This window comes from Glandiceps talaboti, chromosome 2 (assembly GCF_964340395.1).
Source record: "Glandiceps talaboti chromosome 2, keGlaTala1.1, whole genome shotgun sequence".
Lineage (NCBI taxonomy): Eukaryota > Metazoa > Hemichordata > Enteropneusta > Spengelidae > Glandiceps > Glandiceps talaboti.
Genome location: NC_135550.1, coordinates 24,561,988 through 24,576,011, shown reverse-complemented (window position 1 = coordinate 24,576,011; position 14,024 = coordinate 24,561,988). Strand labels below are relative to the sequence as shown.

Here is a 14,024-nt window from a genome sequence, read left to right as displayed (position 1 = left end):
TCAAACAAGCATGAATGCATGAATGAATGAATGAATGAATGATGAATGTAGACATGCTACTATGTACACAAACAATGCTATAGATGAAATGTCAGTATGACAAATGGCATGTTATGGATGCACATATGAAAAAACAGAGCCAATCGTTATAGCCTGGGGGAACCTACAAAATACACTTTCACATTCGCAAACTGTTAACCTACTATCATTGGTAGTATGTCTCCATATGTACTAAAACATAATGTAACAGTTGAAATAATCCTACTGTGTGGTCTTAAAAATTTAACCATCTATCAATAATGGAAAAGATTAATTATGTCTAAACACCACTATATCAATGATGTGTGTCTAGAAAATTCTCTTTATTTTTGTGATTGTACCTCAAATTAGATCTTACATTGATGGAATAAACATTAGTATGAGTAAAAACAAATGTAGGCGATGTGTTAGAAATAAGTGAAGTAGAACTAAATCAAACGCAGTAGTAACTCACCCTTGTTGATCCAACCATACCAGTTACTTTTAATCCTTCTAATTCTTCTGTCATCTTAGTTGCTAAGGCTTGTAAATATCCCCTTGCATCCTTCTCATCACTCACCCTATGTAATGCATCAGATAACATAACAAAATACTTTAGTGTGCATCACAGATATTTTAGCATGTTTTTTCTACTTTTATCATGGTACACTGTTTTGGTCTGGAAAATAGAATCTGGATGACATTAATAACACTCAATTGCTACTTAAAATTCCTTCTTTTTTTATTAAAAAAGAAAGAAGAAAAACAACATTGAATATCTGCTGTGCATGAAATCAAAATACTGTTGCCTTGCATGGATAACATTGCTTCAGAACACACTGACGTAAATAGTTTGCTCTTTAAAAAATTTACCATACTTTCCTATTACAAGCACTACAGGCATAATTCTACTTTGCCATTGTTCCCTATTAATTCATATCTAAACTGGAAGACCTCAGTGATATTACAAACATAACAATTCTCATATTTGCATCATAGGCTGCCATTTCATAAAACAGAGATAGGTATGTACTGACCATTGTATAATTTCTGATATCTGTGCCTCCCAATGTGCTACTGAGTCCTTCTTGTCAGCCAATTCTCTCATTTCTTCTTCCAACTGTCTGTGTGCTCTGATCATTCTGTCTAGTTCTGAATTGGTCTGTCATTATCAAATAAAAATACAAGTCAATTATTTGGAATTGGCAAATTTCATGAGAAGATAACAGAAATACAAGACAGTTTTTGCTACTTTTTTTTTAAATTTTGAATCAATCCATTCATCCATCCATCCATCCATTCATTCATTCATTCATTCACACTGACTCATTAGGCTATATTCATTCACTCATTCTGACACAAACAGCACGCACACGCACACACACACACACACACACACACACACACACACACACACACACACACACACACACACACCTCTGCAATGTTGTCAAACATGGCCATTAACACTGAACCATTCACTGTACCCATTGGCCTATTCCATATATACATTACCAGTAAATGGGAGGAGGAGATAACTTCTGAATGACCCAACCAACAAACTAACTTATCTCTATCCTTACCCTATCCACTTCTGTTTGTAATTTTCTATTATCTTCTTGATGTAGTATAACATCCCTGTCATACTTTCGTTTGATGTCAGCAACTTTGTCTTCATGTTCTGACAAAGTAGCCTTCCTAGTGTTTTGTAGTTTTTCCCTCATCACATAAAGTTCTTTCTTCATGCTTTCTACATGGCTTTCAGCATCCTGAAGTTGTTCTGTTAAACTCTGGAAACAATACCAGGAAAAACAAACATCAGTTTTACATGCACTTGGTTTTGTATGCCATTTACTACATTGAGTCTCTTCTTGTGCACTTTTGCAGCTTCACCATACTGTCAATATACTTTGTACATATTTATTTCCATTTTCAATGTCTTCAACATCCTCAAAATTTCATAAATTCTCTCATATCTATGCAGAGAGTGCCACCATCCTCTTGTTACCAACAAATTCTCTCCATTCCTTCCTGATACTCAATTAGACCACAAAAGACATCAAATTCTTGACAGCATGACATGATTGTTTTGCCTCACAAAACCACAAAATATCTGTAGCACAAATGACCACATGGTTTATCAAAGAAATAGTCAATCACTATATACATACATTGACTTCTAAAGTATGCCTGGCTCTTTCTTTGGATAAATTTTCTTCATACATGACATCTTTCTTCTCCATGGTAGCTTTCAACTTGGCTAGTTCTTGTTGCTGGTTCATTCCACTGGTACTTGGTGTACGTCCTAATGCTCGTTTCTGTCAGAGATTGATTGGGACACAAAGTGTTTTACCAACACATGCCATTTTCATACATCATTTCTGAAGCACTTTTCATGCTAAATGAAACCAGTAACAACAACCTTGTCCTCTAATATAACATCTCCACTCATCTCCATTCCCCTAATATCACCATCTCTTTTGTTTGCCTTCAGTTCTGAAATGGCACTATAACTTCCTTACCCCTGATCTCGGCTGCCTTAACTCTGCCAAAGTTCACAAAACAGGCTTTGGTAAACATCGTATGGTAGGCCAAGTATGTTCTTCAGAATTACAATAAAAAGTTGCTATAGGCATATAACAATGTTCTACAAATCCACAAACTAAAAACAAAATATATAAATAGTATAATGTAAACCAAAAGATACCTTCATTGTTTCCATTTCATCTTCTAATTGTTTTGCATACACATCACTGCGTTCCCGTAGTTTCTTCTCTTTACTTGCCTCTGACATAATTTGTTCAACTTGTGCTTCAAACTGTTTAAAACAACACAAAATAAAATATACAAAATATATAAAATACGACACAAAATGTGGGGAAATGTCATAAGTTTCTGACTTATAGAGTAACATCATACCTCAATGCATTCCATGAACATAAGTAAGGATACTATTTTACCCCGATTCACGATAAGATTATACATAATCTGACTAATCCCTCTTTGATCCTACTAAGCCCTCTTTCTCATATACTTACAACATATCTCTTGTTTCCAAAGGTTGATGATTTCATTTGGCAAACACATAGGTACATAAACTCACTAACGTTTATTAGTTATAAAAACATCCAGACAGACCTAACACACAAAACATTTCTTTGTACTTTGAGATATTTATTTCTAAAACGTAGATCACAAAATCACCATTTTGGCTACAACTTAAGTATGGGTGGAATTCACCTAAAGTGGTCTCATCAATGAATCACCAATGTATTTTAGTTGTTGGTACAACCACTAACACAATGAGATTACGTCAATGTTTCGATATGAAAGGTGTTGGGGGACTTGTGAGGTCAAGTAGATTTCAAATACTTCGGAGTATATTGGGTGAGGCATGGATTGTGAAATAATCATCTCACTATTGTAATTGTGTGGAGTGCTTGCTGTAGGTAAAGAGTGTCACAACAATTCAAGTAGCCGTGATTTATAGTACACCACCATTGTGTTCTTTACATTCATCAAATACTTCACTCTATCACTACTTCCTTGTAACTATTTATATTCATGTAAATGTTTTGGACAGGGTTTTTTTTTTCAACTATCTTGTGTTTTGGTGTGTTTTCTTCTTACAGCAATAAAATGAGATACAGTACTATAAATACTTTGATCAATGTAATAGACATTCCAGAACCACTGCACAACATTCTATAAATCCTTTATTGCCTTCACACTTTTGTGCGTGTAATAATGTTCTTTCCACTAAATAGCAACACAGTCACCAAATGTATTGATACGTACATAACTTTTTTATAGTTTTCAAATAAGGTACTAAACAATCCAACTATTTTATGAGGTGCGAATACACAAAAGAATTTATCTCCAAGTATGAACTTTACAATAATTCATAAACAAGGTGAGAACATTAGAATGAAAGTACATGCACAACATTGGTGCTAAGACAAATACTAGCAGACACCAGATCAACTTTCTTTCTAATCTGCTAGCATTTACTGAATGCATCCCTCATAATACCTTAAAGGGCCATGTTACAATCCTCGGTCACTGCATTAGTGTTACCTTAATAAGGATTACATGGAGTCATTCTTTTGTTCTGGGCCAACTTTTTTCTACATCTTTGCAAAACACCCATATTTCATACCTTAATCCTAATCCTAATCCTAAGTGTGCAAATCTTACATGTTACTGAGTATACACAAATCGTACATGCAGATCTTACTGTATAATGTTACTGTAACTATATTTGGTTATTTGTCGAATAACTGGAGGTGTTAAGGAAGGAAGGGGGGGGGGGGGGGGAGTGAAGGTGATATTACTGAACAGCATACATATAGCCTAGTTATGTCTTCTACTCAACAACAAGTTCTAAACCATGGACACCATTAACAGTACCCACTAACCACCACACAAATGACAAGTCGCCACATTCCAAAAATGACTATTTTTTGTCTTGTTCTTCTCACCTCTTTCCTTGATTTTTCTGACCTCCTCAAGTCTTGCCTCATCAAGTCCACTTTCTGCATTGCTTCTTCAATTTCTTCTTCTTTCTCACGGACCAGCCGGGATAATTTTTGTTTTTGAGACCTTAAATCTGACACCCTAAAGAGGTCAAGATCAAATGTATGTAGTTATTAAAATTATGATCATACTTTGAGGGTAGAAAACAGTTTTTTGACCACACACACAAACAGAATATAAAATTTTTTTAAAGCAATCAGGATTTCAAAAATTACACTGCAGAAAAGAATCCATTTTATAAAGGTATGTTTGTTCCTACTTATATTTCCAACTGTGCATTTATTGCCCACATGATATCATAAAATAAGTCTGAATTTGTGTAGTCTTTTCAAAATTGGTGATAACACATACCTATCGTTAATATCTGAAAACTCTTGCATTGCCATTTTTCTCTGTGAATGTGCTTCTTTCATTTCTTTAGTTTGTGACTTGTAGCGGTCGTGTAGCTGTTCAAAGTCCCTCTGCATCTCTTCCCTTTCCATCTTCATTCGTTTGTTATCCCTTTCCAGAGTCTTTATCCTGCTATTCCTGTCACCTTCCATACTTTCCAGCTCTTTCCTAATAGCAAGGGCTTCTTTGAGATCCCTTTCCATGTGATTAGTTTCTGATTGGGACTCTGTGTGATATAAAAACAAAGAAAAAATTTAACACTCATTTACAATAGCAAGACTTGGGCTACTAAGCTGTTATCATTAAATAAGTTTTGGAAGTTAAATAGTAAGAGATTTTATAAAAACCAAAAAGAAGATCAGAAAAAAATAAAGGCCACAACAATTGAACATAACAAGTTTTGTGAGTTTACACAGTGATAGATTATGTAACTACTTGAAATAAGATTCTAAGAACTACTAGTACCAGTAAATATCACAACAAAGGTTTGTACTAGAAGTATACAGGAATAATTAGACATGCTTACTTGACTTAGCCATTGACAATTAATCAATGACTCTATACCAGACATGCCTGTATCAGTTTGCAAGCCATTCTCACCCTACATATTATATGATTGACCACACTAACTGTATTCTCACAGAAAAGAACTCAGAAGACCAAATGTTTTACATCTCATTTCAATTTATACAGGTAGATTGTACAATCATCAGATATAAGTTTATTGACTTCAAAACTCTTTTTTTCTTTCCAGTCTGGTACAAATTTACTGACTTAGCAGTTTTATTTTCATGTGTGTATTTGTCCTCAAAGTTCAAGGTCATAAACTCTATCCAGGGAAATATAGCGGAAATATAAACAAACATTCGGGTTAACAGTTGTGTAGGACACTATCAACAATACTTAGAGTTTGACAACATTTTTCTACAAAAACCTACCCTGATACACTCAAAACAGAGAAAAAAAGACACTTTCCACGGTAGAGAAAAGAACTAACAACATCCTAGATTTAAACAATTGAAAATGAACAATACATTGTTTCATATTTTTCAAGGTTTCTACATTCATTAACTTATTTTGGGATGAAGACAAGTATATTATGTTTCATTTCAAACTGTTTGCCCGATGCTTGCAAATGTGGGGAGAAGACAAGCAGTTAAACATTGCTATTTTTCAGAAAAGGACAGAATTACAATCAGGATAGAATATCAATCAAAATAAATATCATAAGTGACAGCATAATATCAAAACAGACCTTGGATTTTACTTTTCATTGACACTAATTCATCTCTAAGCCTTCGTATTTCAGCCTCTGCAGCACCAGAACCAGAGACCTTGCGACCTGGTGATCCTGGACCCTCCATGGCATTGCCGGGAGTGTTGGCTAGTTGCTGGTGTAGCGCCCTGGTGGTATCTGTCAAACCAATACATCAGACAAATTGTACTACATCATTTAATAATCAAACACAATGAAATGTACATTGTTATTACGAAATTATACAAAACTCAGTGATTGGATTTGAAACGTCATACTTCGGAAAGAAAGAACTTTTCACATATAGACAAAACACATGGATTGCATTTCTAGCTGTAGGCATTTAGGAACTACATGAATTAATCTTACTTAAATTTAACTTGTGTGGGTGAGCTGATGTCACTACCTTCACTCAAGCAAGCAGGCCCTTTACTTTCTTTTTATTCTGGTTATATGTAGAATAGGAATAAGATGCTTATGAGTGTAGTCGGAGTCAAATTTTGATATTCACTTCATCAGTATATTGTTACATGTGTAACAGTCCTCGACTGTCATTTTGTGTAAGTAACTACTTCTACAATATCATTTTCATATATCAGTGAGTCCAGCTATTTGGGTTGACCTACATAACCTTTTCACCTCACACGTTTATTTCCTCTTAAATTTGATGAAAATTCAACAATGTCACCACAAAGTTTACAACACTCATGAAACACTCCAATTATATAGAGCTTAGTATTTACTAGACATGACCTTGACCTTGATTATTGACATAACAGGGTGATAACGGGGAAAACTTTTGCAAGGATCCATCACAACTCTGAGCTTACCTTGTAATTTCCTTGCGAGTTCTGCTTTCTCATTTTCCAGTCGCCTGATTCGTCTTTCGTAGGCTTCTACAGCTAGAGTACTGATGTTATCATCTTTGACATCTACTGAAGTAGCTTTCACCAAGCAGCCTAAGTCTCCAATGTTGCTGTTTTGGAATTGACAAGAAAACAAGTCAAGTTTTTTCATAAAGTGTTCAGAAAAAAAAAATAACACACACTACAAACCTCTCACCATAACAGTTATGCTATTATGTAGAGCAGTCCCAAAATGCCCTGGCTATATCATTTCCTCTGTACCTAAAAAAGGCAGATTGCACATTACTGTAGAAACAATCAGGTTTTGTATCAGAGAAGTAGTGAACCAGCTAGCTGCTACATCCTTTCCTCGGTAAGTGCAACTACCAAAGTTTGACACAGCGCTACTCTCCTTCCCTTAAAGTTGATATCCCTTGACGTGATAGACGTGATTTTCAACAATTTGCATAGATTATCAGCGAAGAAAGTCTCCTTCTTTTCTGTGCTGTATGGTGTACGAAATCCAATCCTGTCTTGGTTACACACAAACTGTAGTGATCATTGAATGTGACACACTCCAACGTGTATTCATGTACAGAACAATGTTCTCTTTCTTGTTGGTTTCAAGTATATAATCCCCCATGTGGTTTGAATTTATGATGTAATGGCCACGGTGTAATACTGCATGCAACTAAGAAACAACTTACAGTGGATGGGGAAAAAAAAGCATGGGCCTGTGTGATAGCCAGCCCTCAATATGACATAGTGGTAACTGTTACTATATGGCAACTAAACCTACTCAGATTATAATTTCTTTTTACAAAAAATCCTTTTCTGTAAACTTTTGTTATATTCAAAATACACTTAAAATGAAATCATAGAGTGACATCCATCACATATTGTTGATAATATGTTGTTATTGTTATCTGTAACCACTACTATGCAGTCAGTTTGACAACTGTTGACAGATTATTTCAATGTCTGACAGCATCTTCTGACTACATTACAGAAGGTTTTCGGGTGACAGAATTGAAATGCAAAACACATGCACATCACTTAAAGCAATGTATCATTACTAAATCAGCTAAATATACTGAAGAAGCTATATAGACTAAATTGTTATTCATTACACGCTTTTTAAGTCATACAACAAATTTAAACAGTACTTCAATCCACTTTTTTAAAAATGCATCTAATTTGTTAAATTTTTCGATATTTTGGAGGAAATTTTCGGCCAATATTTATCATCTTTGAAATGGTATACTGATATAAATATCAAGTGTATCGTATATATTTAAACACTTAAGTATTCAAAGGTCCACTTCAGATTAGGGTTAAAGTCTAGATGTGAAAACTGGATGTTTGGCAGAGATATAGAAAAAGTTTATTATCAAGTACATAATATGAACCCATGCAATGACCCAGGATTGAAACATAGCCCTTTTTAAGAATGAGGCATATCTCTGACAATTTTCTTCAGTTCATTTCAATTCCAGTGGTAGGGATGCACTGAGAACAACATGAAATTGTTTGTAGCTTACAGTTGCAGACAAGAGGAGGATATATTGGAAACAACATGAAATCACAGCTTTATATCTGAAGACACAGAGGGGGATATACTGAAAACAACATGAAATTATAGCTTACAGTTGCAGACAAGAGGGGGATATACTGAAAACAACATGAAATTACAGCATAGAGCTGCAGACACAGAGAGGGATTTACTTAAAACAACATGAAATTGAAGCTTACAGCTGCCGATGAGGAGATAAACTTAATATGACAGAAATGACTACTTACCTATCCCTTGTAAATGTAAATCCTACAAAAGGTAGATGATTGCCAGTGAAAGCTGCATGTGATGCTGGTGGTACAGACTCAGATGCTCGGAAATCATTATCATCTACATCAAAGTTAGAAGTGTCTGTTGGACTGCTAACTTCTGGGATGTATGGAGGTACCACTAGAGATAAGAAATAAATGGTACACTGTGTGAGGTGCTGAAAATACCACTCTGAATTCCATCCTACATGATCTCAACGCTATCTCTTATATCCCATTCTATGTGGAACTCAACCCTATGTTGTATATTTTACTGTATGTGGACTTCACCCTATGTTTAATATTCCACACTATGTGAAATTCCACCCTATGTGAAATTCCAACCTATGTTTAATATTCCACCCTATGTGGAATTCTATATCATGTTTAATATTCCACCCTATGTGAAATTTCACAGTTTAATATTCCATCCTATGTGAAATTCCACATTATGTTTAATATTCCACCCTATGTGAAATTCCACACTATGTTTAATATTCCACCCTATGTGAAATTCCACACTATGTTTAATATTCCACCTTATGTGGAATATTCCACCCTATGTTTAATATTTCACCCTGTGTGAAATTCCACACTATGTTTAATATTCCACCCTATGTGGAATTCCACACTATGTTTAATATTCCACCTTATGTGGAATTCCATACTATGCATTATATTCCACCCTATGTTTAATATTTCACCCTGTGTGAAATTCCACACTATGTTTAATATTCCACCCTATGTTTAATATTCCACCCTATGTGGAATTCCACACTACGTTTAGTACATCACCCTATGTGGAATTCCATACTATGCATTATATTCCATTCTATGTTTAACTCCACACTATTTCATATTCCATCAGCATCCTATGTGGAACTCCACACTATCTTAATTTTGTGGCATCAAACAGTTTAAATGAGTGCCTATTTTATATATCCTTTCCAAGAAGAATCAAAGGAAAGAGAAACAAGCAGATACCGTGTGTAAGACATGATATGTGCGTCATTCTCTGATTGTCTGACATTCATAAATTGGACTTAAGGGGGATTCTTAAGATTGAAGGGATGTAACTAATCTACTGAATACTGTATCCGGGAGACTCTAATAAAGTAGGTAGAAATATACAAGACAAGTCAATGGAAATTTCTAAATCAAAGTAATGGGTAAAATACTGGAAAAGCTATCTTTTCTCATTTACAATCCTATGTAGTCAGCTTATGTCACATTTTTCTTATTTATGACACATACTAGTGTAATGCTGTAAATTTTTGCTAATTACACAATTTGGCGCAACTTCACTGAAGTAGTAAAATCAACTGCAGTATGAAGTATTATTTCTCTAAAGTCAAAGCATATAGGTCACTTTAAGTAGTAAAATTGACTGTGCTATGAAGTGTTATTTCTCGTAAGTATATAGGTCACACTCTAAATGCCAGACAGGAATTTAGAAGCACATTGATCGATGAAACAAGTGGTGGCGAAGTACCATGGTTTCTATGGGAGTGATCAGCTTTTACATTCAGGACTGGGCTGGCAAATTATTACTTCATTTATACGAATCATAGCAAAACATGAACACGCAGTGCCCCCAACCCAAAATGAAAACAAAATGCGTAGACAGGTAGAGTCAGGCCATATACACAGATAGAGTCAGGCCATATATACAGGTACAGTCAGGCCATATATACAGGTAGAGTTAGGCCATATATACAGGTAGAGTTAGGCCATATATACAGATAGAGTCAGGCCATATATACAGGTAGAGTCAGGCCATATATACAGATAGAGTCAGGCCATATACACAGATAGAGTCAGGCCATATAAACAGGTAGAGTCAGGTCATATATACAGATAGAGTCAGGCCATATAAACAGGTAGAGTTAGGCCATACAGACAGGTAGAGTCAGGACGTATATACAGGTAGAGTTAGGCCATATATACAGGTAGAGTTAGGCCATATATACAGATAGAGTCAGGCCATATATACAGGTAGAGTCAGGCCATATATACAGATAGAGTCAGGCCATATACACAGATAGAGTCAGGCCATATAAACAGGTAGAGTCAGGTCATATATACAGATAGAGTCAGGCCATATAAACAGGTAGAGTTAGGCCATACAGACAGGTAGAGTCAGGACGTATATACAGGTAGAGTTAGGCCATATATACAGGTAGAGTTAGGCCATATATACAGATAGAGTCAGGCCATATAGACAGGTAGAGTTAGGCCATATAAACAGGTAGAGTCAGGCCATATACACAGATAGAGTCAGGCCATATACACAGATAGAGTCAGGCCATATAAACAGGTAGAGTTAGGCCATACAGACAGGTAGAGTTAGGCCATATAAACAGGTTGAGTTAGGCCATATATACAGGTAGAGTCAGGTCATACATACAGATAGAGTCAGGCCATATATACAGATAGAGTCAGGCCATATATACAGGTAGAGTCAGGCCATATATACAGATAGAGTCAGGCCATATACACAGATAGAGTCAGGCCATATAAACAGGTAGAGTCAGGTCATATATACAGATAGAGTCAGGCCATATAAACAGGTAGAGTTAGGCCATACAGACAGGTAGAGTCAGGACGTATATACAGGTAGAGTTAGGCCATATATACAGGTAGAGTTAGGCCATATATACAGATAGAGTCAGGCCATATAGACAGGTAGAGTTAGGCCATATAAACAGGTAGAGTCAGGCCATATACACAGATAGAGTCAGGCCATATACACAGATAGAGTCAGGCCATATAAACAGGTAGAGTTAGGCCATACAGACAGGTAGAGTTAGGCCATATAAACAGGTTGAGTTAGGCCATATATACAGGTAGAGTCAGGTCATACATACAGATAGAGTCAGGTCATATATACAGGTAGAGTCAGGTCATATATACAGGTAGAGTCAGGCCAAATATATGGGTAGAGTCAGGCCAAATATACAGACACAGTTAGGTCATATATACAGGTAGAGTGAGGCCATATATACAGATAGAGTTAGGCCATATATACAGATAGAGTCATGCCATATATACAGGTAGAGTCAAGCCATACAAGCAGGTAGAGTCAGGTCATATATACAGATAGAGTCAGGTCATATATACAGATAGAGTCAGGCCATACAAACAGGTAGAGCCAGGCCAAATATACAGGTAGAGTCAGGCGATATATACAGGTAGAGTCAGGCCATATAAACAGGTAGAGTCAGGCCATATATACAGGTAGAGCCAGGCCATACAAGTAGGTAGAGTCAGGCCATACAAACAGGTAGAGTCAGGCCATATAAACAGGTAGACCACACAAGATTCCAAATACTTACTATCTCTGATATTCTCCCATTCAATGCCTTCAAACCAGGGATGGTTTTTAAAGTCATCTAGACCATTCTGTCCTAGTCTACGATCAGCACTACATATAAGTTTTCTGATAAGGTCCTTGGCATCATCTGATACATCATCTATGTCTCCTGGAAAATCAAATCGTGTCTGCAAAAAAATATAAACAAATGCATATGAAGTGACATCATTTGTGGGATTTTATGTAGCTATGAAATTTCAGAAACTGGTCATTGAATTTGAGTTTTTATCTTTTACTGCAAGGGTATATCAAAACGTTTTGAATAAGAGTCACTGATTTTATTCCATATTCAGTTCCTAATTCTTTACACAATGCTCAGTTGCAGCATAATTATCATCACGTACAAAACCTCCTCCCTAAACATTCCTACCCTACCCTTCCTCTCCCAACACATGCACACATGCACGCACGCACACGCGCGCGCACACACACACACACACACACACATACACACACACACACACACACACACACACACACACACACACACACACACACACTTTATGAAACATGGGCATAGTGCCAGCAAGACTTTATTTATACTCAAAAAGACTGAAATAAAATAAAATGTTCTGCCAGTTCAGTTTACATTACATCATATTTTCTTTAAGCGTACACTACAGATGACATTACATGTACATGTAAGGGACCTACAATATCGTTACTTTACAGTCGATAACATTAATTCTCCTAATATACGGCCTTATCTCCATCATATCCATAAATAAACATGCTTCTTAATCATAATGTCCATAAACCTATATATAAATACCATGGTATTTCTTCACATTTGGCAGTATGTCAACTCTACTATACATTTTTTTCAGCTGTTCAACTATTGCTGGAAATGACAAATTCCCCTTAGAGACATAAATTTTCTTGAGTTATACCACCAACTTTGAAAGCCAAATTCTCATCAGAAAAGCTCTTAAATATTGAAACTTTCCATTGTACACATTTTATGAACTACTTCTTGTTTATTTTGACTTCTATATTTATGAGGTGATCACATTATATGATTATAATTCATTGGCCATTGCCTGTGTACATTTCCCTGACCCTGTCTGACCCAGTCAAATCCATTGCCTATGGGACCTTCAAGTACATGTGACAAGGCCAGGGCAACAAGTTGAATTCATCTTTGATTGAATTTCATCCAGTGCCCTAAAAGTAAAACTGACATAGAAGATCACAATATTGCATAACCTGACTGGTGAGTGGTGTGCCCTCTAACGAAAGACAACATTTGTTGTTTTTATTCAAAATTATCAGATCTGCGTTTTCTTGAATAATAAGGAACAGCAGAAAACAAATTTTGGTGCATCAGAAGAATTTATTGTGCAACCATGGCACATCAAATTGGTTTACAGGGCATACGACTGATAACCTTATTTGACAGCAACATCCTGTATGACATATACCTATACCAAATCTTTTAGGGAGTCTTTTATGTTTTACAGCATCAAGAAATTTCCCTCCAAAAACTTGAGTTCACAATTCTTTCAGGAAAAAAATTTACATTAATTTTTTTTCAAAAACTTTTCAAAAGTATTTTGATAAAGTTTTGGAAAGTTTGAAAATCATTCTTGGCAGATTTTAGAGAAAATGTTCTTTCTTTTCAGTCAAAGTCAAAATTTGGTTTGAAAACATTTGGGAATATTGATAAAATCAAGTCATAATTTTCTAATCTTCGTGATGAACATTTCAGGAAACCAGAGGAAGATTGGTCGGTCACCACCTTCCTTCCTAGTTACGTATGCTAACAAGCTGCATGTACTATTATATC

At 35.7% G+C, this 14,024-nt stretch overlaps 1 protein-coding gene across 3 annotated transcripts in view; it reads right to left on the bottom strand.

Annotated features, from left to right (window-relative positions):
• The window catches only part of LOC144453385 (serine/threonine-protein kinase MRCK alpha-like), a 57,059-nt gene that overhangs the window by 15,613 nt on the left and 27,422 nt on the right, over nucleotides 1–14,024 (bottom strand). For all 3 annotated transcript variants that reach the window (XM_078144665.1, XM_078144667.1, XM_078144666.1), the window contains exons 8-18: nucleotides 12,201–12,366; nucleotides 8,845–9,007; nucleotides 7,030–7,175; nucleotides 6,200–6,358; nucleotides 4,906–5,170; nucleotides 4,500–4,635; nucleotides 2,726–2,836; nucleotides 2,190–2,336; nucleotides 1,602–1,808; nucleotides 1,056–1,180; nucleotides 494–599 (exon numbers count right to left, since the gene is read on the bottom strand). In XM_078144665.1, the coding sequence (XP_078000791.1) occupies nucleotides 494–599; nucleotides 1,056–1,180; nucleotides 1,602–1,808; nucleotides 2,190–2,336; nucleotides 2,726–2,836; nucleotides 4,500–4,635; nucleotides 4,906–5,170; nucleotides 6,200–6,358; nucleotides 7,030–7,175; nucleotides 8,845–9,007; nucleotides 12,201–12,366 (1,731 nt within the window). The remainder of the gene's footprint in view (nucleotides 1–493; nucleotides 600–1,055; nucleotides 1,181–1,601; nucleotides 1,809–2,189; nucleotides 2,337–2,725; nucleotides 2,837–4,499; nucleotides 4,636–4,905; nucleotides 5,171–6,199; nucleotides 6,359–7,029; nucleotides 7,176–8,844; nucleotides 9,008–12,200; nucleotides 12,367–14,024) is intronic.